The following is a 21,965-nucleotide window of genomic DNA, read 5'->3' as shown; positions in this document are numbered from 1 at the left end:
AATTCAAATCATTAATTATACTCTTATTTTTATGCAATCCTTTATAGACTTTACAGAACCTATTCTTGTAAATAATGATCAGGTAGAAAAAAAAGAATCTGCAAAATTCCATTTTTTGAAGTGTCTACTTACTGATCGGTATCTTCTGAAGGTAAATAATCAGAATCATTGGAATCCGAAAAAGAAAACTCATCATCATCACCAACAAAATCATGGTGTATAAAGCTGTCAAGTTTCTCTGGAAAATCTGTGGCATTCCCAGGTACACGGCTGTCAAGTTCCTCTGGAGGATCAGTGGCATTCCCAGGTACACGGCTGTCAAGTTTCTCTGGAGAATCCTTGGCATTCCCAGGTACACAGCTGTCAGGTTTCTCTGGAGAATCCGTGGCATTCCAAGGTACACTGCTGTCAGGTTTCTCTGGAAAATCCTTTGCATTCCCAGGTACACAGCTGTCAAGTTTCTCTGGAGAATCTGTGGCATTCACAGGTACATTGCTGTTAAGTTTCTCTGGAGAATATGTGGCATTCCCGGGTACACTGCTGTCAGGTTTCTCTGAAGAATCCCTAGTACTCCCAGGTACACTGCTGTCAACTTTTTCTGGAGAATCTTTGGCATTCCCAGGTACACTGCTGTCAAGTTTCTCTGGAGTATCAGTGTCATTCTCAGGTACACTGCTGTCAAGTTTCTCTGGAGAATATGTGGCATTCTCAGGTACACTGCTGTCAACTTTTTCTGGAGAATCTTTGGCATTCCCAGGAACACTGCTGTCAGGTTTCTCTGGAGAATATGTGGCATTCTCAGGTACACTGCTGTCAAGTTTCTCTGGAGAATATGTGGCATTCTCAGGTACACTGCTGTCAAGTTTCTCTGGAGAATATGTGGCATTCCCGGGTACACTGCTGTCAGGTTTCTCTGAAGAATCTGTAGCACTCCCAGGTACACAGCTGTCAGGTTTTTCTAGAGAATCTGTGGCATTCCAGGGTACAGTGCTGTTAAGTTTTTCTGGTGATTCCGTAGCATTCCGAACTAAAAAAAAGAATATATATGTATGTCACTTTTGGACAAAAATAAAATTAATTAAGGTTGTCTAACCAATCACGATAAACAGTTTTATAAAAAGAATGCAACATAATTATAAGATGAGGGCTTTATTTATTTAACTGGCATGGTAAGAAAAAATCAAATTTAATAGCTAATTATGTAAATTAGTTAAGAGGACTTATCTAAAATCGACAGGGGTCTTTTTGAGTATCCGAATATCTAAAATCGACAGGGGTCTTTTTGAGTATCCGATTGCAAAGTTGTATAGTGAAAGTTTATTTTGAAGCTGACAAAATATATTTTATTAATATTTCTATTTAAATTTTCACTTAACCAATTGGTCAATGAAGTTCCTAGTTTCACTTGTTCTAATAAGATTTTACGTGCCCCAAGCAATCGAATAGTTGTGAATATACCGGTAAATCCCTGAAGTCTTTATTCTTTATTACTTCTATTTTTTTCAATGTTATTCAATTTATTGTAAATGGACATGTATGTATGACTTCTAATAGCAGCTGTATGCTTGCAATACAACAAAGTGGACAACTGAATCTTTTTTACATGTCTAAATGGTAACTGATTAAACTGACAAAACTTAAAATGGACTGGAGGGATTTATATCAAGGGTGATAATTGGTAACTAGTTAATTACCTGGTACATAACACAGATTATTCAAGTGCAAGTCCCCATAGCTGTACCGTGTGTATCAGGTCCTCAGTTAAGTGTATATTATATTTATGTGTAAGTCCCAAAGTTGTACCGTGTGTATTAGGTCCTCAGTTTAGTGTTTACTATATTTATGTGTAAGTCCCCAAAGTTGTACCGTGTGTATTAGGTCCTCAGTTAAGTGTATTTTATATTTATGTGTAAGTCCCAAAGTTGTACCGTGTGTATTAGGTCCTCAGTTTAGTGTATACTATATTTATGTGTAAGTCCCCAAAGTTGTACCATGTGTATTAGGTCCTCAGTTTAGTGTATACTATATTTATGTGCCAATCCTCAAGTTTTACCGTGTGTATTAAGTCCTCAGTTTAGTGTATTCTATATTCATTGTGCAAGTCCTCAAAGTTGTAATGTTACTCAACATGATGGAAACAATTCAAAATTGAGCAATTGGTTAATCAGATAAAATAAATAAACTCATGCAAATATAATCAAAAGAAAAAAAAAACTCTTCACAATGCTTAAAAACTTTAAATTCAGCAGGATTTAGACTGCTACTGCATATATAGCTTTCAAATTGTCATATACAGTCTAGACTGCCATAGCAACTCTCTGTCTTATGCGACCATATCAAGACCCACATAACATATTTTTCATTGATAAATTATGTCTTGAAACAAGTTATATCTTATTCTATACCAATATCAAAGACAACAAAAATGCTAAACTGGCTAATCTTATAATTGCATGGTTAATCTGATAATTTTTCTCGGGCAAATTGACTATCAGATTAAGTGGAACCCTCGGTATCTAGATTCTCATCCTGATTTGGATTAAATAATGGGGCGGGTGGGTGGATTTATTTTATATTATCTTTTAAAAACTATTATTTTCACCATTCATGTCCTAGAAATTACAACTGCTCTATTCCTGAAATATTTAAATTGTTATTGCTAATATGAGTATACAAAGCCATTTGTAATCTTTTAATTTCAACTTAACTGCACATGCAGAAAGACATTTGTATCCTTATTATAAAAACATGACTGGAATCGAACGTTTATCCATGTTAAGCAGCCATTGCAATGTTTGTAATGTACCGAGCTTGATATTTTTTCCCTTAAATACACTGGAGCGGGTCATTTTCAGAGAGGTGGGTGGGGGTGAGAATCTAAAAAGTAATTTTATGTGGCCTAATGGCCATGAATTTTAAAATACAGCTAATAATTAAATCCTAGTTTTAAGATAAAAGATACCGTACATAATATTTTATCTATTTGAAACAATGTACTAAGTTAATAATGATTAATGTTGGATTGTCACATAAGACAGTCTAGATTGTATATAGATTGACTTTACTCCAAAGGACAAGTACTGTGGAATCATTAGAATTTGTGGTGGCTAAATATTTGTAGTATTTGTGTGTAGCACTCCCCCACAAATTTACACTCTTGACGAAAACACATTTTGAAAGAGTACCTGGGTAAGTCATCATACTTAAACTGAAAACCAATGCATCTATGAAATTTCACCCCCACAAATGAGCAATAACCCATAGTTCATGAAAATTGGCCCTCACAAATTCAAATAATACCACAGTAGTCTAATGATAACGAGTTACAACCTGTAACAAAACAAATAACAGAATATAATGCACAAAAAATGTAAACGTTTTAAGGATGTGTATTACATGCACCTCTTTTGGACATCTACAGAAAAAAAATATATGTTGTCATTGGACAGCAAAAAAAGAAGGCCACATGCTATATCTGGTAGTTTTTGCCTGACTTTATGACGTCAGGCATATCAAAGGTTTAAAAGTTGCCTTCTCAGAAACAGTGCAGACAGTAAGAGCAAGCAATATCAAGCTTTTCAAAAAAAAGATTGACAGACAGACTAACAGGGGTAACAACAATAACCCTGAACATTCTTTACAAAGTGTGGGTATAATTATGATTACTTAAAGTGTAAAATACATACAAATTTAAACATCAACATGTGAAAATCTTTCATCGACTATTAAATCACAAAAACTTCCACAATCAACATATGCAATGGAGTAATTACCTTTCCTCTCCAAGGATAGATGTTGCCTGGGCCATAGTCATATACCAGTTCTGTATTAGAGGATAATGGCCTTAGAGAGAAAAAACAAATGGCTGGCTTTTCATCAATCTCCATCACTTTTGGTCTACAATTTGGATGGATATGATCATCATTTAACAGACGTCCAAATGATCCATCTTCTTTTGAAGCATCAACCCTTGATGAAAATAAAATAAGCAACATAAATTTGAACCTTGCATAACTGGTATTGTCACAGTGAAAGATATGAAGACAAAATATCTAAAATTGCAAATCACTTCTTAAGTTCTACATATATATGTGTATGTAATAAAATATAAAAACAAGGCTTTATATACGTAAAGGGGTATACTGAAACATTTTTAGAGCTAGATAATCACAGTTCACTAGGGCTGTGTATTGGTAAAGATTTTCTGATACATTACGATACTCGCTAGACTTATTGAAAGCAACGGAGGTTGATGCAAACTATCCATGTAATCACTGAGGAGATCCAAAAAAATACAATAAACCAAGAGGTTTCTCACACAGCCCACAGATTTTTGCTCTCTCTGGATTTATCATACGTTTTCAGAACATCTCAGTGATTATATGGAGAATTTACGTCACTCAAAAGTAACCTTCCTATTGCTTTCGATAAGTTTGGCAAGTATCTAGTACATTTTGGAACGATGTGTTTATTATGCGACAGACAGATGTAGATAGACGATAGGGATAATTCATTTGATCATTTTCTCACCTAGATCTCATCAGAAATCGTTGGAGATATTAATATAGAACTTGTTTAAAAACATATGTTTAAGTAGTGATGTTCTAATCATTGATTATCATCTAAAATTAGTAGATTATTACCGCATTCTAAGTGCTTGATTATAAAAAGTTTCATTACAATTAATTGGTTGGGTTTTTATTTCCCTCTCAACAAGCGCATATCATATAGCAGAATATTTGAGACCTGAACTATCAATACACCAAAAAGGAGCTGCGGTTTAAAAATGGCTGATATGTCAGACGTGCGCTATCCCTACCCGTGAAATAAAGCACAATCTCTTGTTTGGACATTTTTTTGTTTCAAGAAATTGAGTGTTGAACCGTCTAGCTACTAAAGACCATCTTTTGAATACAGCATTTTTATGGCAAGAAATATTAAATAAATTGAAATATCAAAGGCCTATTAACAAGTCAGTTAATTGTACATGTATCTTGTTTCTTTACATTTTTTTAACACTTAACTAAGAAATATGACAAATTTTGATTATTATCGATAATAAGTTAGTTGCAGAGAGTCGATTATTGATTATGAAAATCTCACCGATTCCTATCACTAGCTTGAAGTGAGGACCTCCTATAAATCCAAGACGGCGGGTGTCGTCCTTTTACTTTTCTAATTTACATTGAATATACTTTTTAACATGATTGAGACTGGGGTTTTCATTGAATTTATCTATTGCAATACACACACCTTAGATTACCAATTTTAATCAATTTTTCCTTCAACAAATATCTAGAAACTCATTCTCCAACAACCAAGCCCTTGTATTCTTAACATAAACAATTAAACATGGTGAACATGATGTACAAATTAAGCAGCAAAAATTTCTTACCAAAAAGGCTTTCCTTTGAATGTAAATTCAAAAATATATGTGTCATCTACATCTGGTTCTTTCTCTAATAACTCTCCTTCATACGGTAATAGGAATTCATTTTGTCCAAATTCTTTCTTTGTAAATACACCTCTTCCTGAAAATAAATAAAGAACTTCCATTAGGGGTTGAAATTTACAAGATATACTTGCTGTATGCAAATTAAAAAATGAAATTGTGCGCTAAAAGAGACATGTACTGGTTGCCAACTTTTGCGAGTTACAAAATAATGGTCTAGCTTTTTCGGATTTTGAGGTTTATGATTATCCATTCAGATTTTAATTCAGAAGCTTACACTCAAGAAACTGTAGATGTAGAAACATTATTTAGGGTGTTTTGAATTATCCCAGAATTTACCCTTTTAAACACAATCAGTTGTTCTCTTCTATCTTTATCCTAAAACAAAGTCTCAATACAAACCCTAAAATCATTGAATTTCACAATTACAAACAAGTTCAAACTATACTCAGAAATACTAAATAGAATTCAAATGTTGGAATATTGACAGACTGTTTCCATGTACAAATTGTTAGGTTAAGAAATTATTTATACCTTCACAAATTAACAGAATCATGATATCACTGCATTTTTCACAGCCCCTTAGGCATCTGACAAACACTGCATTTTAACAGCCCCTTAGGCATCTGACAAACATTTTATTATTTTATGTAGTAAAATGATCAATTTTAAAATTATATACAAGAATGGGTTCCTCAAATTATATTAAAAAAAAAAGATTTTATTCCAATGCAACCTAGTTCAAAATCACTTTATTGTACCTAATTGTTAATGATATAAACAATTTATAGGATTGGTCTAATGTGTGGAAAACATTTTTTCCTTAAATTTAAATTATTTTGCAGAATATTTTTGTTGTACTTAATCATTAGGGCCTATATATTTTTACAAAGTTCCCAAGATAATTTCATTGTTTCCTGACTTTTTTCTAAACATTTTTAGGGTTTCTAGACCCTTGAGATCAACATGGGACCTATCAATATGTAAACCATCAAATTGAATTAAAATATTTTATCCTGCAACTACTTCTTGCATTGACCAAATAAAGGTAACCCAATAAACCAAAGCTATATTCGGTCAATGCCCCAATATAGCCTCATGCATTTAACTAACGTTCAAATACACTATGACATCATTTTTCTTGCTTGGTTTACGCCATGTTGTCATGGTTTCAACTGCAGATAGGCAGCAAAATCTGACGAATTAAGCTTATTTGAGATGCAAAATGTGATATTATGTTACAGGATAAACAAAATACATGATAACGTCTTAAAATATGGGCGATATTTAGGCTCGGTCCAAAAACATGAAGAACGCTCGGCAAGCTTTCTTTTCCTTGCCCAAATACCATAGATTACTAATTAAATGGAGGAATTAATATCCGCGTAAAATCGCAAGAAGCCCCCTCCGCAGAATTTATAGTCTCGTCATTATTTTCTGAGAGTTGAGAACCATAAAAAATATATATTTATTCGTGCAATTTGATTCAAACCAGCGGGATTGGTCATGATCCATCACTTCTAGTGTTGTCAAATTGGTCGGAAATGATAATTGATTAATCGGTCAATCGGTTGTCTCTTACAAACTGATGATCGGCAAATAATTGAATCCATAACAAATTGTGTTCAATTCATTTAAATGAAGCACTAAATAAAAGCTAATAAATAGGATGTATGCTGTATTGTTATCAATGAAAGTGTTACATATCTTTTGAGATTAAAAAAAAACTAGTTCAAAAATGTAGTTTGCAACGGTTTTTATTTCACTAAATATATAATTATTTTATTTATCTCAATAGGAACTCAAAAATATTGTTAACAATGAGACTTTTAAATACAATTGAAGGTCAAAGGTGATCATTGCATGCTTTTAACATTAGATTTGTTATCTCTGTCTAAAGATATCCTTGATTCACATTTTGCTCATTTACTTGATATCTGTTAAAACCTATGGGTTCAAAACTAATGACATTCATTCAACAGTATGAAAAATTTCCAAGTTTTCTCCTTTGAAACACCCCCACTAGCTTATCAGGTTTCAACACACAGCTAAAAAATATGATGTCTGTGGGGATTTTGTACTGCAAAGTGACCCGCATGATAATGTTGAAAATTCTGTGAGGTATTTAAAGTGACTTCCGAATGGATGTCAACATTCCCCATTTGGCCCTATAATTATCTTGTTTACCATAACTGACCTTCTTTATATTTCATGCAAGAAGTAACTGGGAGGCTATTATACAATTGCCCCAAAACTTTTAGAAGTTTGAATGCAAAGTCTATGAAAGAGACACAAATTGATGAGTACCCGTAATCTTTACATTGCATTGTTTACAGACACAGTTCAAAGTTGAAAACTATCACTGCTCTAAATAGCGATTTTGTTTACATGCTGAAAAAAATACACATTTATGAAAATTATATGTCAAAATAACTAAACCAAGCTATTCTGAATAGCTTTATTATCTACATAAGTTTTAGAAGCTATACTGGCGTGCGACCAATTCTCGCCAAGTACCATTTCTCGCCAGTACATTGCGACATCATTTTTCATATACCGGTATTATTTTTAGTTTTGATAAAATGACTTCACAATGTACTTGCGAGAAAAAGTACTCAGCGACAACTGTTCGCACGCCAGTATAGCTAAATCAGGAGATTGTGTTGGAGCTGTATAAGCCATAAGAAATAAGTTTTGTTCCTGTGAATTTTTCTGAGTGAAAAATGATATTGTTTCAATTAAATTATCTTGACTATTTTCCCTTTCATCTATTTTAATTGCACCTTTATCACAGGTATGTGTATTTCTATTAAAAACTGTCCAAATGTACTGCATAAATATATTTGGACAAACTATAGATAGATGTGGTATGTTCACAATTTTTAAACGTTTTAAATAAATTTCTAAGGCCTATTCCCCCCTGGAAAATTAAAATTTCTTAAATTTACACAGTAAGATGACCAAATGTATGCCTTGGAACCCTCTGCCCCAACCCCAGGGAAAACTAGGCCTAGCATACATCTGAGAAAAAATCCTGGATCGCACTTGAGCGTTATGCACAGAGATATTTCTTTCATGATTTGCAAGGGGATTTTAAAGATTATACATTTCTCGGAAAGTTCACTATACAACCCGTCTTAATAAGATTTTCATTTCTAATGTTATGCAAATCGTTATCATGGAAGAAAATCACCGAGTGCGAGTACCCCCCCCCCCTTCCACACCACATCGTATTTCAAGTTTACATCACAAATGTCATCGAAACATGTAATCAACATACCTTTATTCGGAGTTTCTTTAATATAAAAGGCATCCCGGTCAATGATTCTTTGACCATGTTGACCTGGCCTTCCCCGTTCCCTTCGACTTCTTCTCGACATACTTTTCCCCCGCTTCAACAAAATGGCATTTCCGTTTTCTATACACACGCGCATGCGCATTTCGAACATGTGTATCGTCAGAGGTGCGTAAGTGAAGATGGCAACTACAATCCGCACGGTATCTGTGTAATCACATGTCTGATGAAAACCCGAAAATGGGACTAGATACTTTTCGATATTTTTTAGGTTTAGAACATTCTATTTTTTTGATTTAAGCAATAAAAAAATATGGGGACTTAAATCAAGTCCCCAGACTATTTGAGGTCCCCATTTTACGACTTGCGTATCTGAGGCAGGCCCCCAGTTTGGCAGAACCACACACGCACACACACACACACACACACACACACACACATATATATATAAATATATATATATATATATATATATATATATATATATATATATATATATATATATATATATATATATATATATATACACGAGTTAGGGGGATGATTTGTTGGGCGTGGCACTGAAACCAATATGATTTACTTACTGGATGTATCAAAGGAAACGGTCAAATCTGATACAAAGTTATTTACTGGATGTATCAAAGGAAACGGTCAAATCTGATACAAAGTTATTTACTGAAAGGAAACGGTCAAATATGATACAAAGTTATTTACTGGATGTATCAAAGGAAACGGTCAAATCTGATACAAAGTTATTTACTGAAAGGAAACGGTCAAATATGATACAAATCATTTACTGGATGTATCAAAGGAAACGGTCAAATATATATGATACAAAGTTATTTACTTGATGTATCAAAGGGAATTTAAAAATATGTGTATCAACGCCACATGTACAATAAAAATGCAATGAACTTAAATCATGTTAAAAGTATGCGAAGTCACAAGCATTTCTCATATGTATAAAGTTTGTGATACTTTCCTTTCCGATATATTTCATTTCATCAAATAAGATATAACACATAAAGTAGTCATGTTCTATATTTTATTTGATAGAATATAATATATCTTAAAGGACAATTCTTTTATGGCACATTTTGTCGGTAGAATTTGTACTTTATGTGAATAATAGAACTGTTCTGAAAGATTTCCAATGTGAGTTGATTTTATCAGAAAATTTATTGATCGATTTCCTCAGAAACGACTGCTTACGACAACAAGCCTTGTATGTACAGTCCTCTTGTTAATACGTAGAATCAAATCAACCCCAGTGGTAGCCGCTATAGTGCCAACATATGCATGTGACAGGCAAGCTCTTTATATGAAGTCCATATCGAAAATTTAACCAACTATTTGTCCATTGCTGAAACACAACTATCGCAAAGTTCGAAAACAGGCGAGTAACCGTAAATCAGGGTTCGCGTGTCTAAAACATTTTCGACAAAATGGTATATATGATCTTTTTTTAGATTTACGTCAATAATTTTTTCATTTTTTGCGATTCAAAAGTTATTGATAGCACAGATTACCAGATATATTTTATGCACATTGTATTTATGCAATGTAAAAGAGATCGCAAGAAAAGCGAAAATTTGAATGATTATCGCAAAAACACGTTGTCATAATCCGATTAAATAATGCTGGTTGCCATTATATGTTGTTATACTTTCATGTTAAATACTGAAATCTGATTGGTTAAGACGCCGTTAATAATATTTTCTATTACCCTCAGCGTTAGCAACGGGTAACATTAAAAAATGTTACATGCGCGAAAATTATGCGCGTACGGTTCGCTGTAGAATTCACGTTATTCCTATATAAAAGCAGTAAAATTTTCTTTAAAATTAAGACATTTAGTATAACAAAATAAATAGTGCCTGTTTGGGAGGATAACAGTTTTCCATATAGTTTCAGTTTTGCTGAAACTTGATTTTTCATCCAGTGAATATTATATAAATAGTGCCTGTGTTGGATGTTTATAATTTACTGAAGTAATTTTTGGGAAATCCAGGTCTAAGTTCTTGAAAAGGAGGTTGATGGGGGGGGGGGGGGTGGTGAAGCACACTTATTGTTGATAAGTTTTTCCATTGTTCAACAAACAATAATTGAATCAAAATGAAAATAACATAGCTTCAAACTTAAAATAAAACATTTTAGACCAGATACTACTGTAGCCATTATATGACATAGTTTAAACAGCAACTGACAACTGCATAGTAGCTTCTGTATTCAGAATTTTATTCAGAATGCTTTTATTACATGTTAGGCTGAATGTTTATTGTTTAAAAATCTAAATGAAACTTTATTATTCTTGTTTAAGATAAATAGAACAGACATAAAGTACAGCCCAGTGAAAGGAACAAGTTCATCGCAAGAAGAAGAATTTTAATGCTACCACTGTCCAGAACTATTAAGTCTGCTGTAACCATGATGTGATCATATGAGTGCTTCACCGGTCTGGACAATGCTCGAAAATCCCCCAAAAAGGCCTATTTCCATAAACTATGACTCGGGTTACATCAACAACAGCCAAGGACACTCCTTATTGATTCGAATGGACACATCTCTACGACCCGACTAAACCTCTGCAGAACAAGACTTTTTAACTGTAAAGTATTCTCATTTCAAAAAACCTATAAACTATAAAAGTACTTTTTTTATATGATCAAATACCAGTATATTACAATGTCTGTCTGTAAGCTAGAATCTTAGAAAATCACATGGTTTTGACTTATTAAATAATTGATTAGATATTAACTTTCATTTTCTTAAATAATTTGTTATATTTGCAAATATTGCATAAAATATTAGACTCCATGTAACATTTATCCTCATACCTCCAAGTTGATAAGTGTTAACTACTTTTTTTCCATTTTCTTTGTTTAAACATTTATTGATAACTTAGTTTTTATTTGCAGCAATATATGAAAAATTAAGAAACCAATCTTAAATGTAAAAACACTGCATTAGGAGATGAATGCATGGGTCATAGAAATGATAAAATACACCAAACAATATTCAATTATGTCGTATATGAAAATATATAAAGACAACAAATACCCCATGTATTACAATTTTTATTACTTGGATGGAAAGTTGTTTCCCTGTGGGTTTTATTTTAATCTGTGTTATGTAACTAATATTGGAATTAGCTTTTATATCATAAGTAAAATGCTGGTATTGATGAGAATTGTAAGGTAAATGATCTGTGTGATACTTTGTATTTTATACATTCATGCTACAAAAAGCAAGTACATGTACATGTAGTAATACTTGTCATATATAAACAATGTATATTTTACTTCATGTCTTGGATTTAAAAATATTAATGTAGGTAAAGTAGTGAAATGTAGGAAGGTAAACCGTGTGTAAAGAAGAATATTCATCAGGAATGAAGTGTGTTGTAATCAGCATAATTAATTAAATGTTTACATCATATTTTTGCACATGATTTGACAGACTGCTCCATTGTTAGCTTTTTATTGGCCAACAAGCTTTTCATATCTCCCTCTGGGTCATCTATTAAATACTGACAGGCTTATGATATTAAAATCTGATCAGTTGGTACATCATGGGTGGAAATGAAAAGTTCACTTTGGACTTAATGGATTATCAAAAAAATGATATCAAATCCTGTTCTATTGTAAAACATTAGATTATATTACTAACAAAGAAAAGGTTTATCCCAACTTGTAAGTGGGTCACTTTGACCTCATTTTGGAATTTATTGACATATTCAAATCAAATCTGGGTCATACCTCTATAGTCAACTACTATCTTGTAGTGTATTTTTTTTTTTTTAAAAGATGGATACTATAGACTTTTCAAAAATATTTTATGGTGTACATATTCATTGTAGTTCAAAACAAATTGAGACAAGTGTATCATGTTCATGTAACAGTGAAGTTTTCTTTGTTTATTCATGTACGTGCAGTTATTTTGTAAATTGCATTCATATTTTTAAAAAAGTAAGATCTTTGTTTCATTTTTAAAGGGAGATTTGGTAGGCATTTAATCGAGATGAAAAAAATACAAGTGTAAAGATTTCTATGGGAATTTTTTTCTTGTGCAATTTTATCATTTTTTAGTCCCTAGTAAGGGAATTGCCATATGGATGTTTTTCCATTATTGTATCTTGGCTGTATTTTATTTATTATTGGAAACAATTTCAGATTTTTGAACAAAATAAATTTGGAACTGTTTTAAATTGTTTTGTTTTTACATAAAGTAGAAACCTTGCTCAGCTTTTGTGAAAGCAAAAATATAAAAAGTTTCAGTAAGTTTCAGTTGCGGAAACCCTTTGTAAACAATATGTATCCCAATTGTATATGGAGGTTGAAACTATGCAGAAACTTCAAGTTTCAGTAAGTTTCCGTCGCGGAAACCATTTGTAAACGATATGTATCCCAAACGTATATCGAGATTGAAACTATGCAGAAACTTCAAGTTTCAGTAAGTTTCCGTTGCGGAAACCATTTGGATTCATGGACAGCCTAAGTTTCAGCACTGCGGAAACTTAATGAAACTTGAAGTTTCCGTGCTGAAACCTGTCGGAAACTGAAAGTAACCTTAAGTTTCCGCAGAGTTTCCAAAGGGTTTCCGCAGCGCTGAAACCAGATATTTCATCCAGTGATTAACCACAGGTGCTTGAGGAAAGGATCGACCCCCTCCCCTTCCACCCCCCCCAGTATATAGTTCCCCGGGACTTTATTATTTTTTTTAAATTAAATTATCCTTTTACGACATATTTCTAATCTAATTTATACATTCAATGCCAAAAATTACCTAAAACAAACATTTTTTTAAAGAAAATCAGACCCTCTACATATATTATACAAGAAGGTTGCTAACTTCGTCTGTCAACCGAGAGGCACTGCAGATGAATATTTGTTTGTAATGTACTAATAAACTACATCTACCAGTAAAAAGGGTGACCTCATGTTGTAGCCCAATAATGCCCTTCACTGAATAGCTGCATGCTATGCCGGTGTAAATACATTTATTAGACAAATAGGACAATTTTCACCGACAAGTTGCAAGTTTTGAACCGATTCATCTAAAACCAACGGAAGTGAGGGTTTATCGCAAGGAAGATGACTCCGAGAGATTTACGAAATTGCATGGCAAACTCCAAAAAAGTACAATTCATTAGAAGTTTGAATTCTAATCAAGCCACGAAGAATTGAAAACCTTTATATCGTCTTGGGTACTGGAAAATCTAAAAGAAGGCACTCATACGGAGTGTATTACAATGGAAGACATAAAAGAGAAAAGAAAAAAAATATGTTACGAGTTATCTTCCTTGCGATAAACCCTTATTTCCGTTGGTTTTAGATGGACGAAGTAAGCAACCTTCTTGTATTATATGTACAGAGGGTCTGATTTTTAAAAATGTTTGTTTTATGTAATTTTGGGCAATTTATAATTATGAATAAATTAGATTAGCAATATGTCATAAAAGGATAATTTAATAAAAAAAGAAAATTAAAGTCCCGGGGTCTATATACTGGGGGGAAAGGGGGGGGGTCGATCCTGTCCTCAAGCACCTGTGTTATTAACTTTTGTTTCAAATACGAAAAAAAAGGAAAGATGAGGATCTATGGTTGTCGTAATATTATACTCTATCCTAATAATACACGTACTTTTTAAGGGATCTAGGTGTTTAATCTGTTAACCTTCAGATCTATGGTTGTCGTAATATTATACTGTATCCTATTAATACACGTACTCTTTAGGATATCTAGGTGTTTAATCTGTTAACCATAAGATCTATGGTTGTCGTAATATAATACTCTATCCTATTAATACACGTACTCTTTAAGGGGTCTAGGTGTTAAATCTGTGAACCTTAAGAACTATGGTTCTCGTAATACAATACTCTATCCTATTAATACACGTACTCTTTAAGGGATCTATACTATGTGTTTAATCTGTTAACCATTAGATATATGGTTGTCGTAATAAAATCTATCCTATTAATACACGTACTCTTTAAGGGGTCTAGGTGTTAAATCTGTTAACCTTCAGATCTATGGTTGTCGTAATATTATACTATATCCTATTAACACACGTACTCTTCATGGGATCTAGGTGTTTAATCTGTTTACCTTCAGATCAACTTTAAAATAAAAAAAAATGAACTCAAAAAATTCTTTGTAAAGAGCTATAGAAAAAGATAAATGATAAATTGTAAAGTTAATATATAAAGAATGTTTCTTTAGTAAACTATAGTAGATGCATGTAGCTTTAAAAATCATATCAGAAATTTTAAGATAGATTTAATGGGAAATTCAAATCAAACAAGACATAAGGCACGTTGCATAGGTAAACGATATGGTCATTATACGTCATCAAATCTTCCGTAGCGCCGCTTTGCGGACGTAGGAGGATTCAACCACGTGACCACTTAGTACTACACCATATCACGACCTGTCCGGTTTCTTTCTCACCTTTGCTGTTGCTACCGCGGAGCTATATCCGGCGAGTTCCAACAACTGTACCTCGTTGAAGGCGTATTCAGAAAGTAGTTCCTCGTTCATTTTCTCGGCCTCGTCTTGGCTAAAAAAAAAACATGGAGTGAAGCTGTTTAAGGCTGTTTTACAAAATTATTATTTTCGGATCGTCGATGTTTTGCGGATTCCTATGTTTAACAGCTTAGAATCAAATTAGTTATAAACTTTTAAGAAAATTAATGCAGATAATAATAATAGACATATATACATGTACATATGACATTCAAGTCTTCTCTTTGGATATATAGATTGGACCATCTTTATACTAAGATTTCAAAATAAGGTAAGCGTCAGTGATCTTACATAAGCTATGATTGAGTTAAGGTTATAAAAAAAGTTGTACCGCGTTTTTAAGGTACTTCACTACACCGAGACTTATACTTTTTAAGACACTACGTCACAAGATGGCGATCTAAATGTTTTGTTAAAGTATTTGCATCAATCGATTCATATGTATATCGTAATAGCTCAGTGGTTAAAGTATCAGGCTTGTGAACCGCAGGTCATGAGTTCGAATCCACCTGGGGCTTTTGTTTATGTTTACTGAATTAATTTTTTTAAAATATCATTTTTTAACTAAAAGCTATGATTGAGTTAAGGTTACCAAAAAAGTTGTAGCGCGTTTTTAAGGATCATTTGTTGTTTGATTTTATGAAGCAATGGACTTCCAGCCTAATAGTAATATTTAGGTCAAAATTGTATATTGTCTTATAACCTTTTTATCCTCATATACATTAACGATCCTCGACACCACGTGACTTCTACTGTTTATGACAGTACGTCACAATATGGCGACTTTAACCCTGTATAAATTGTTTATATATAGACAGTTGCTGTTGTCTATCTCTGTAGCCCATTGGTCGTAGCTTTGATTTACTGACATGCAGGTCTGTGGGAAATTGAGGTTTTTTTCTGTCATTTTCAAGTCGAACACATGCTGGAATTCCGTATTGTTAAGTAATTTAGAATTTTGAGTTGGTGTGCAGAACTTTTCCCAGGGGTGCGAGGACCCTTAACCTCTTCCTCGATATTTTATTTTATCCTGTTGAGGCGCGCCTGACAATTTAATGGTTGTTCTATTATTGACCCTCCCTGGTGGAGAGAGTACATTCTGAAACACAAAACGACCGGACCTAAATAATGCATACACGTTAGATAATGGAATTAATATGAAAAGAATCCATAGATTTCGTCGATCCTATAACACTGCAGTCTGTGTAGGTAATTCAATTTGTGTTATATGACCGACGATATCCAAATAAAAGTAATCTGATTTCATATAATCAATGGTCAATATACAACATGGCTATAGACAAAATTTGTCCAATTTTCTTTTTGTGATATCAAAAACTATAACATACAGTGTGGGATTCATTAAGCCAAGTGTGTTCCTAATTCACTAGTGAATAAACCAATCAATGAATTCACAATAAAATAAGAATTGAACAGCAATGTTTAAAAGTTCAATTTGTAGGTCACGTTTTTTTATCTCGATGGAATTGTTAACAATGATGTTTGTTTTTTTCTAATTTTTACGCTTGTAAAAAGGCAAGTCTGTCAGATTTATTAACATGTCTGAGTTATATGAGTTATATCAGCGCGTGCGGTGATCAGTGTGACGTCAAAATATGACCTCTTGACCCCTTACAAAGTTCCTTAAGAAATGAACGTGTTTGCTCCTCTGAAGGTTCATACGAAGAAACATGTAATACAAAAGTAAATATTCTCATAAAACAAACACTTGCTTAGCCTTCTATATTTTGATTGCCGTTGCAATTACTATAAAAGAGAATAATCTTTCAATATTTGCGACATCTCTCACATTTTTGGGATATAAGGTGTCGTTATAAGGAGTCGTTATAAGGAGTCGTTATAAGGAGCCGTTATAAGGAGCCGTTATAAGGAGTCGTTATAATGAGTCGTTATAAGGAGTCGTTATAAGGAGTCGTTATAAGGAGCCGTAATAAGGAGCCGTTATAAGGAGCCGTTATAAGGAGTCGTTATAAAGTGTCGTTTAAAGAAGTCGTTATAAGGTGTCGTTATAAGGAGCCGTTATAAGGAGTCGTTATAAGGTGTTATACGGTGTCGTTATAAGGAGTCGTTATAAGGAGCCGTTATAAGGAGTCGTTATAAGGTGTCGTTATAAGGATTCGTTATAAGGAGTCGTTATAAGGAGTCGATATAAGGTGTCGTTTAAAGAAGTCGTTATAAGGTGTCGTTATAAGGAATCGTTATAAGGAGTCGTTATAAGGAGCCGTTATAAGGAGTCGTTATAAGGAGTCGTTATAAGGTGTCGTTATAAGAAGTCGTTATACGGTGTCGTTATAAGGAGTCGTTATAAGGAGCCGTTATAAGGAGTCGTTATAAGGTGTCGTTATAAGGATTCGTTATAAGGAGTCGTTATAAGGAGTCTTTATAAGGAGTCGTTATAAGGAGTCGTTATAAGGAGCCGTTATAAGGAGTCGTTATAAGGAGTCGTTATAAGGAGTCGTTATAAGGAGTCGTTATCAGGTGTCGTTATAAGAAGTCGTTATAAGGAGTCGTTATAAGGAGCCGTTATAAGGAGCCGTTATAAGGTGTCGTTATAAGGAGTCGTTATAAGAAGTCGTTATAAGGAGTCGTTATAAGGAGCCGTTATAAGGAGCCGTTATAAGGAGCCGTTATAAGGTGTCGTTATAAGAATTCGTTATAAGGAGTCGTTATAAGGAGTCTTTATAAGGAGTCGTTATAAGGAGTCGTTATAAGGAGTCGTTATAAGGTGTTATACGGTGTCGTTATAAGGAGTCGTTATAAGGAGTCGTTATAAGGAGCCGTTATAAGGAGCCGTTATAAGGTGTCGTTATAAGGAGTCGTTATAAGAAGTCGTTATAAGGAGTCGTTATAAGGAGCCGTTATAAGGAGCCGTTATAAGGAGCCGTTATAAGGTGTCGTTATAAGGATTCGTTATAAGGAGTCGTTATAAGGAGTCTTTATAAGGAGTCGTTATAAGGAGTCGTTATAAGGAGCCGTTATAAGGAGTCGTTATAAGGAGTCGTTATAAGGAGTCGTTATAAGGAGCCGTTATAAGGATCCGTTATAAGGTGTCGTTATAAGGAGTCGTTATAAGGAGTCGTTATAAGGTGTCGTTATAAGGAGTCGTTATAAGGAGTCGTTATAAGGTGTTGTTATAAGGAGTCGTTATAAGGTGTTATACGGTGTCGTTATAAGGAGTCGTTATAAGGTGTCGTTATAAGGAGTCGTTATAAGGAGTCGTTATAAGGAGCCGTTATAAGGTGTCGTTATAAGGAGCCGTTATAAGTAATTGTTATAAGGAGCCGTTATAAGGTGTCGTTATAAGGAGTCGTTATAAGGAGTCGTTATAAGGTGTCGTTATAAGGAGTCGTTATAAGGAGTCGTTATAAGGTGTTGTTATAAGGAGTCGTTATAAGGTGTTATACGGTGTCGTTATAAGGAGTCGTTATAAGGAGTCGTTATAAGGAGTCGTTATCAGGTGTCGTTATAAGGAGTCGTTATAAGGTGTCGTTATAAGGTGTCGTTATAAGGAGTCGTTATAAGGAGCCGTTATAAGGAGCCGTTATAAGGAGTCGTTATAAGGTGTCGTTATAAGGAGTCGTTATAAGGAGTCGTTATAAGGAGCCGTTTTAAGAAGTTGTTATAAGGAGTCGTTTTAAGGTGTCGTTATAAGGAGTCGTTATAAGGAGTCGTTATAAGGAGTCGTTATAAGGAGTCGTTATAAGGGGCCGTTTTAAGGAGTTGTTATAAGGAGTCGTTATAAGGTGTCGTTATAAGGAGTCGTTATAAGGTGTCGTTATAAGGTGTCGTTATAAGGAGTCGTTATAAGGAGCCGTTATAAGGTGCCGTTTTAAGGAGTTGTTATAAGGAGCCGTTATAAGGAGCCGTTATAAGATGTCTGGCGAGTATCGATGTTTACAGACAGTTGTTTTGTTATTCGATTTATTAGTGCGTCATTGCAAGGAACCGAACAAAATCTAAAAGCGGCGTAACATGAATCCTGTAAATGCTTCATTCTCCATTATCTGACAAATCAAAGAGAGATCAAGAGTGAGTATTTTAAGTATAGACCGAAAGCTGATTGCAGCAATGCATGGATCTTAATACTTAAATCTGCATTATCTGACAAATCGGAGAGAGAGAGAGAAGAGAGAGAGAGAGAGAGAGAGAGAGAGAGAGAGAGAGAGAGAGCGCAAAACTGATTCCCGGACACAGACTACGATTTAAGAATGACAATGTCTCTCGTTCTCTACTTTTTCTTTCTCTCTCTCTCTCTTCATCTTTCTATTGCATGATCTCTTTGTTTCTTACATGTCTCATATCTTTCCATTTTCCTTTTTATGTAAATTCAACCGCATCTATAACAGATTATCTCTCTTCACATGATCGTTCTCTCTCTTTCTCTCTCTCTCTCTCTCTCTCTCTCTCTCTCTCTCTCTCTCTCTCTCTCTCAGGAGTGTCAACAAATGAAACAACAATAAAACGCCGTCGCAATAAGTACAATAAATATATACGTATCTTAAGACAGGTACCAACAGAAATCAATCAACAGGCAATAAATCTATCAATCGATACATACTCGGCCATTAACACGTGCGGCTATGCGCTTTGTCTATAAACAAGCAATGTGCTTCTCACAAACATTTTCACGTAAAGACCCGAGGGTCTCCGAATCACAAAAATAACGCGTCTAATTACGAAGACTTGGTCTTGGTCATATTTAGACTTTTTAAACCTTCTGAACAAGAAGAGCTCATTATAAAAAATAGAAAGAAATGTTTTGAAGAGATTAAATTCAAAAGCCCAAAGTCGTTTGATCTGTTTCACTTAGTTACAGTGACGAATACACAAACCATGCTTACAATGTGTTTTTGACTTGAGGATTACCTAATGGACGCAAACGGTTTCTGATTTCTTGTGAAAAATGGATTTCTTTCTTCATTATTTTAAATAAATTGACACTAACAAGTAAATTAAAATCTACTTTTAATCTCTCTCTCTCTCTCTCTCTCTCTCTCTCTGCTATCTCTCTCTCTCTCCTCTCTCTCTCCTCTCTCTCTCTCTGTCTGTCTGTCTGTCTGATTGTCTGTCTGTCTGTCTGTCTGTCGGTCTCTCTCTCTCTCTCTCTCTCTTTCAGATGGTCAATAACACTAACCATTAAATCTAGTTTCAATTTCAAGATATGATTACTTAAGCTATAAACTATTTTTTAATAAAGAAAAATCCACATTTTATACATCTAAAATGTTGGTATTTTCCTATATTTTCAAATAGAGCTCTTTTTCCAAAGGAGATCAATAAAGTCTTAACATGTCCACGACATCGAGCTCTCTTAAGGGGACACCGTATGCCAGATACTTGTACTTGCCCCCTGACGTCATCGATCATCATACTGGTAATATCGTAATAACTTGAAAAATCTCCATTTTAAGAGGTTTCTGTAATCGTAGCTATTTTTAGACTTTTATACTAGGTCCTATTTGAAGATATAGAAACATATTTCCTATTTTAAAGCAAATATACCAGTAAAACGTTTTCTAACAAAAAAAAGTTTAAAGCCTAAAACATCATTTTTAAAATTTGAAGGAAAATCTAATATCTGTATTTTTAAAACTCTGCGTGGATGGGGGTATACGGACTCGAGACCTTTTTCTTGATCCGCCCATGGTACATGTTATATATGAGTAAAATTTCTTTAATGATTTTTACCTGATGTATGACAGTGTGGAGAAATTAAACTCGGGCTCGGCATTCTCCTCCTTGTTCTTTTTATGGCTTCCCTTCCGCCGGAATGAGAATCTGTTAACGGATATCCGGTCCATGCTGAAGACGTTACGAAGTAGCAAGATTGGAATTAGGTTTTGCTTGATTTTGATTTAATTACAAAAAATATCACACTACAGTTCGGCGACAAACACTATACGCATGTGTATATAGTATTACGTTGACAATATCCAAATAGCTAAAATTCAGTTATGGCCGATTCATCAAGATCCTCTTGTCTCAACTCAAAAATACAATGTTGCATTATTTTTTTCTTTTGAATTTACTATAACACTAGAACGTACTAATGCTATCTCGCTTTCGAAGTCAATCTTTGACACAAATTACGTCACTTCCGTATAAAAATAAAACATCATCAGCAGACCTCACTTTTGAATATTTCAGCTTTGTTCCTCCTGACAATTAAATTAATAAAACACCCTTCACGCTAAGTCGTTATAACACTTAATTAAATGAAACATAGTTCGTTCACTATATATATTATTTCCTGACACTTAATATTTCTTTCTATGTCTTTTTCTTCAGCTATTCGGTCCGCCCCTAGTACTTTCCTGTTATCAGTGATTCCAAGCCATACTTCCGCGTGTGTCGTCTGTTATCGTCAGCTTTCACAAAGGCAAACTGTCGCCTACAGAACAGCGTTGATTCCGCGAGAATCGCGCGACGGCAATAAAGCTAACGAGGGGCATACACAGCAGTAATAAGGTGATCCTGATCGATCGTCCCTCCACATGGTTTATTTGGATATCAAAACATGTCGGGAACCAAAGACTGGTAAACACAAAATATTACCTCTGCCAAACCATTATACAGACTTCTTTATTGACCTAAGTGGCCCGGTACGTTTTCTTTATTGACTTATGCGGCCTAATGTTCGGGTTATTGACACTAGAGGAAATTTTTATTAATC

The 21,965-nt window shown here is 34.0% G+C and overlaps 2 protein-coding genes across 2 annotated transcripts in view; both read right to left on the bottom strand.

Annotated features, from left to right (window-relative positions):
• Nucleotides 1–21,779, bottom strand: part of LOC128171027 (NAD(P)H-hydrate epimerase-like) — a 32,291-nt gene extending 10,512 nt beyond the window's left edge. The window contains exons 1-2 of the mRNA XM_052836793.1: nucleotides 20,981–21,779; nucleotides 15,197–15,305 (exon numbers count right to left, since the gene is read on the bottom strand). Coding sequence (XP_052692753.1) covers nucleotides 15,197–15,305; nucleotides 20,981–21,093 — 222 coding nt within the window. The 5' untranslated portion in view covers nucleotides 21,094–21,779. The remainder of the gene's footprint in view (nucleotides 1–15,196; nucleotides 15,306–20,980) is intronic.
• On the bottom strand, nucleotides 824–9,146 carry LOC128171029 (N-lysine methyltransferase KMT5A-like). Its single transcript, XM_052836795.1, has 4 exons — nucleotides 8,733–9,146; nucleotides 5,396–5,531; nucleotides 3,774–3,969; nucleotides 824–1,027 (listed from the first exon to the last, which is right to left on the bottom strand). The coding sequence occupies exons 1-4, from the start codon at nucleotides 8,899–8,901 to the stop codon at nucleotides 959–961; spliced, it is 570 nt and encodes a 189-aa protein (XP_052692755.1). The 5' UTR covers nucleotides 8,902–9,146; the 3' UTR covers nucleotides 824–958.
• Nucleotides 21,780–21,965: the final 186 nt, after the last annotated feature.

Source organism: Crassostrea angulata, chromosome 2 (assembly GCF_025612915.1).
Source record: "Crassostrea angulata isolate pt1a10 chromosome 2, ASM2561291v2, whole genome shotgun sequence".
Lineage (NCBI taxonomy): Eukaryota > Metazoa > Mollusca > Bivalvia > Ostreida > Ostreidae > Magallana > Magallana angulata.
The sequence above is the reverse complement of the archived record's forward strand: the minus strand, read 5'-3'. Positions and strand labels throughout refer to the sequence as shown.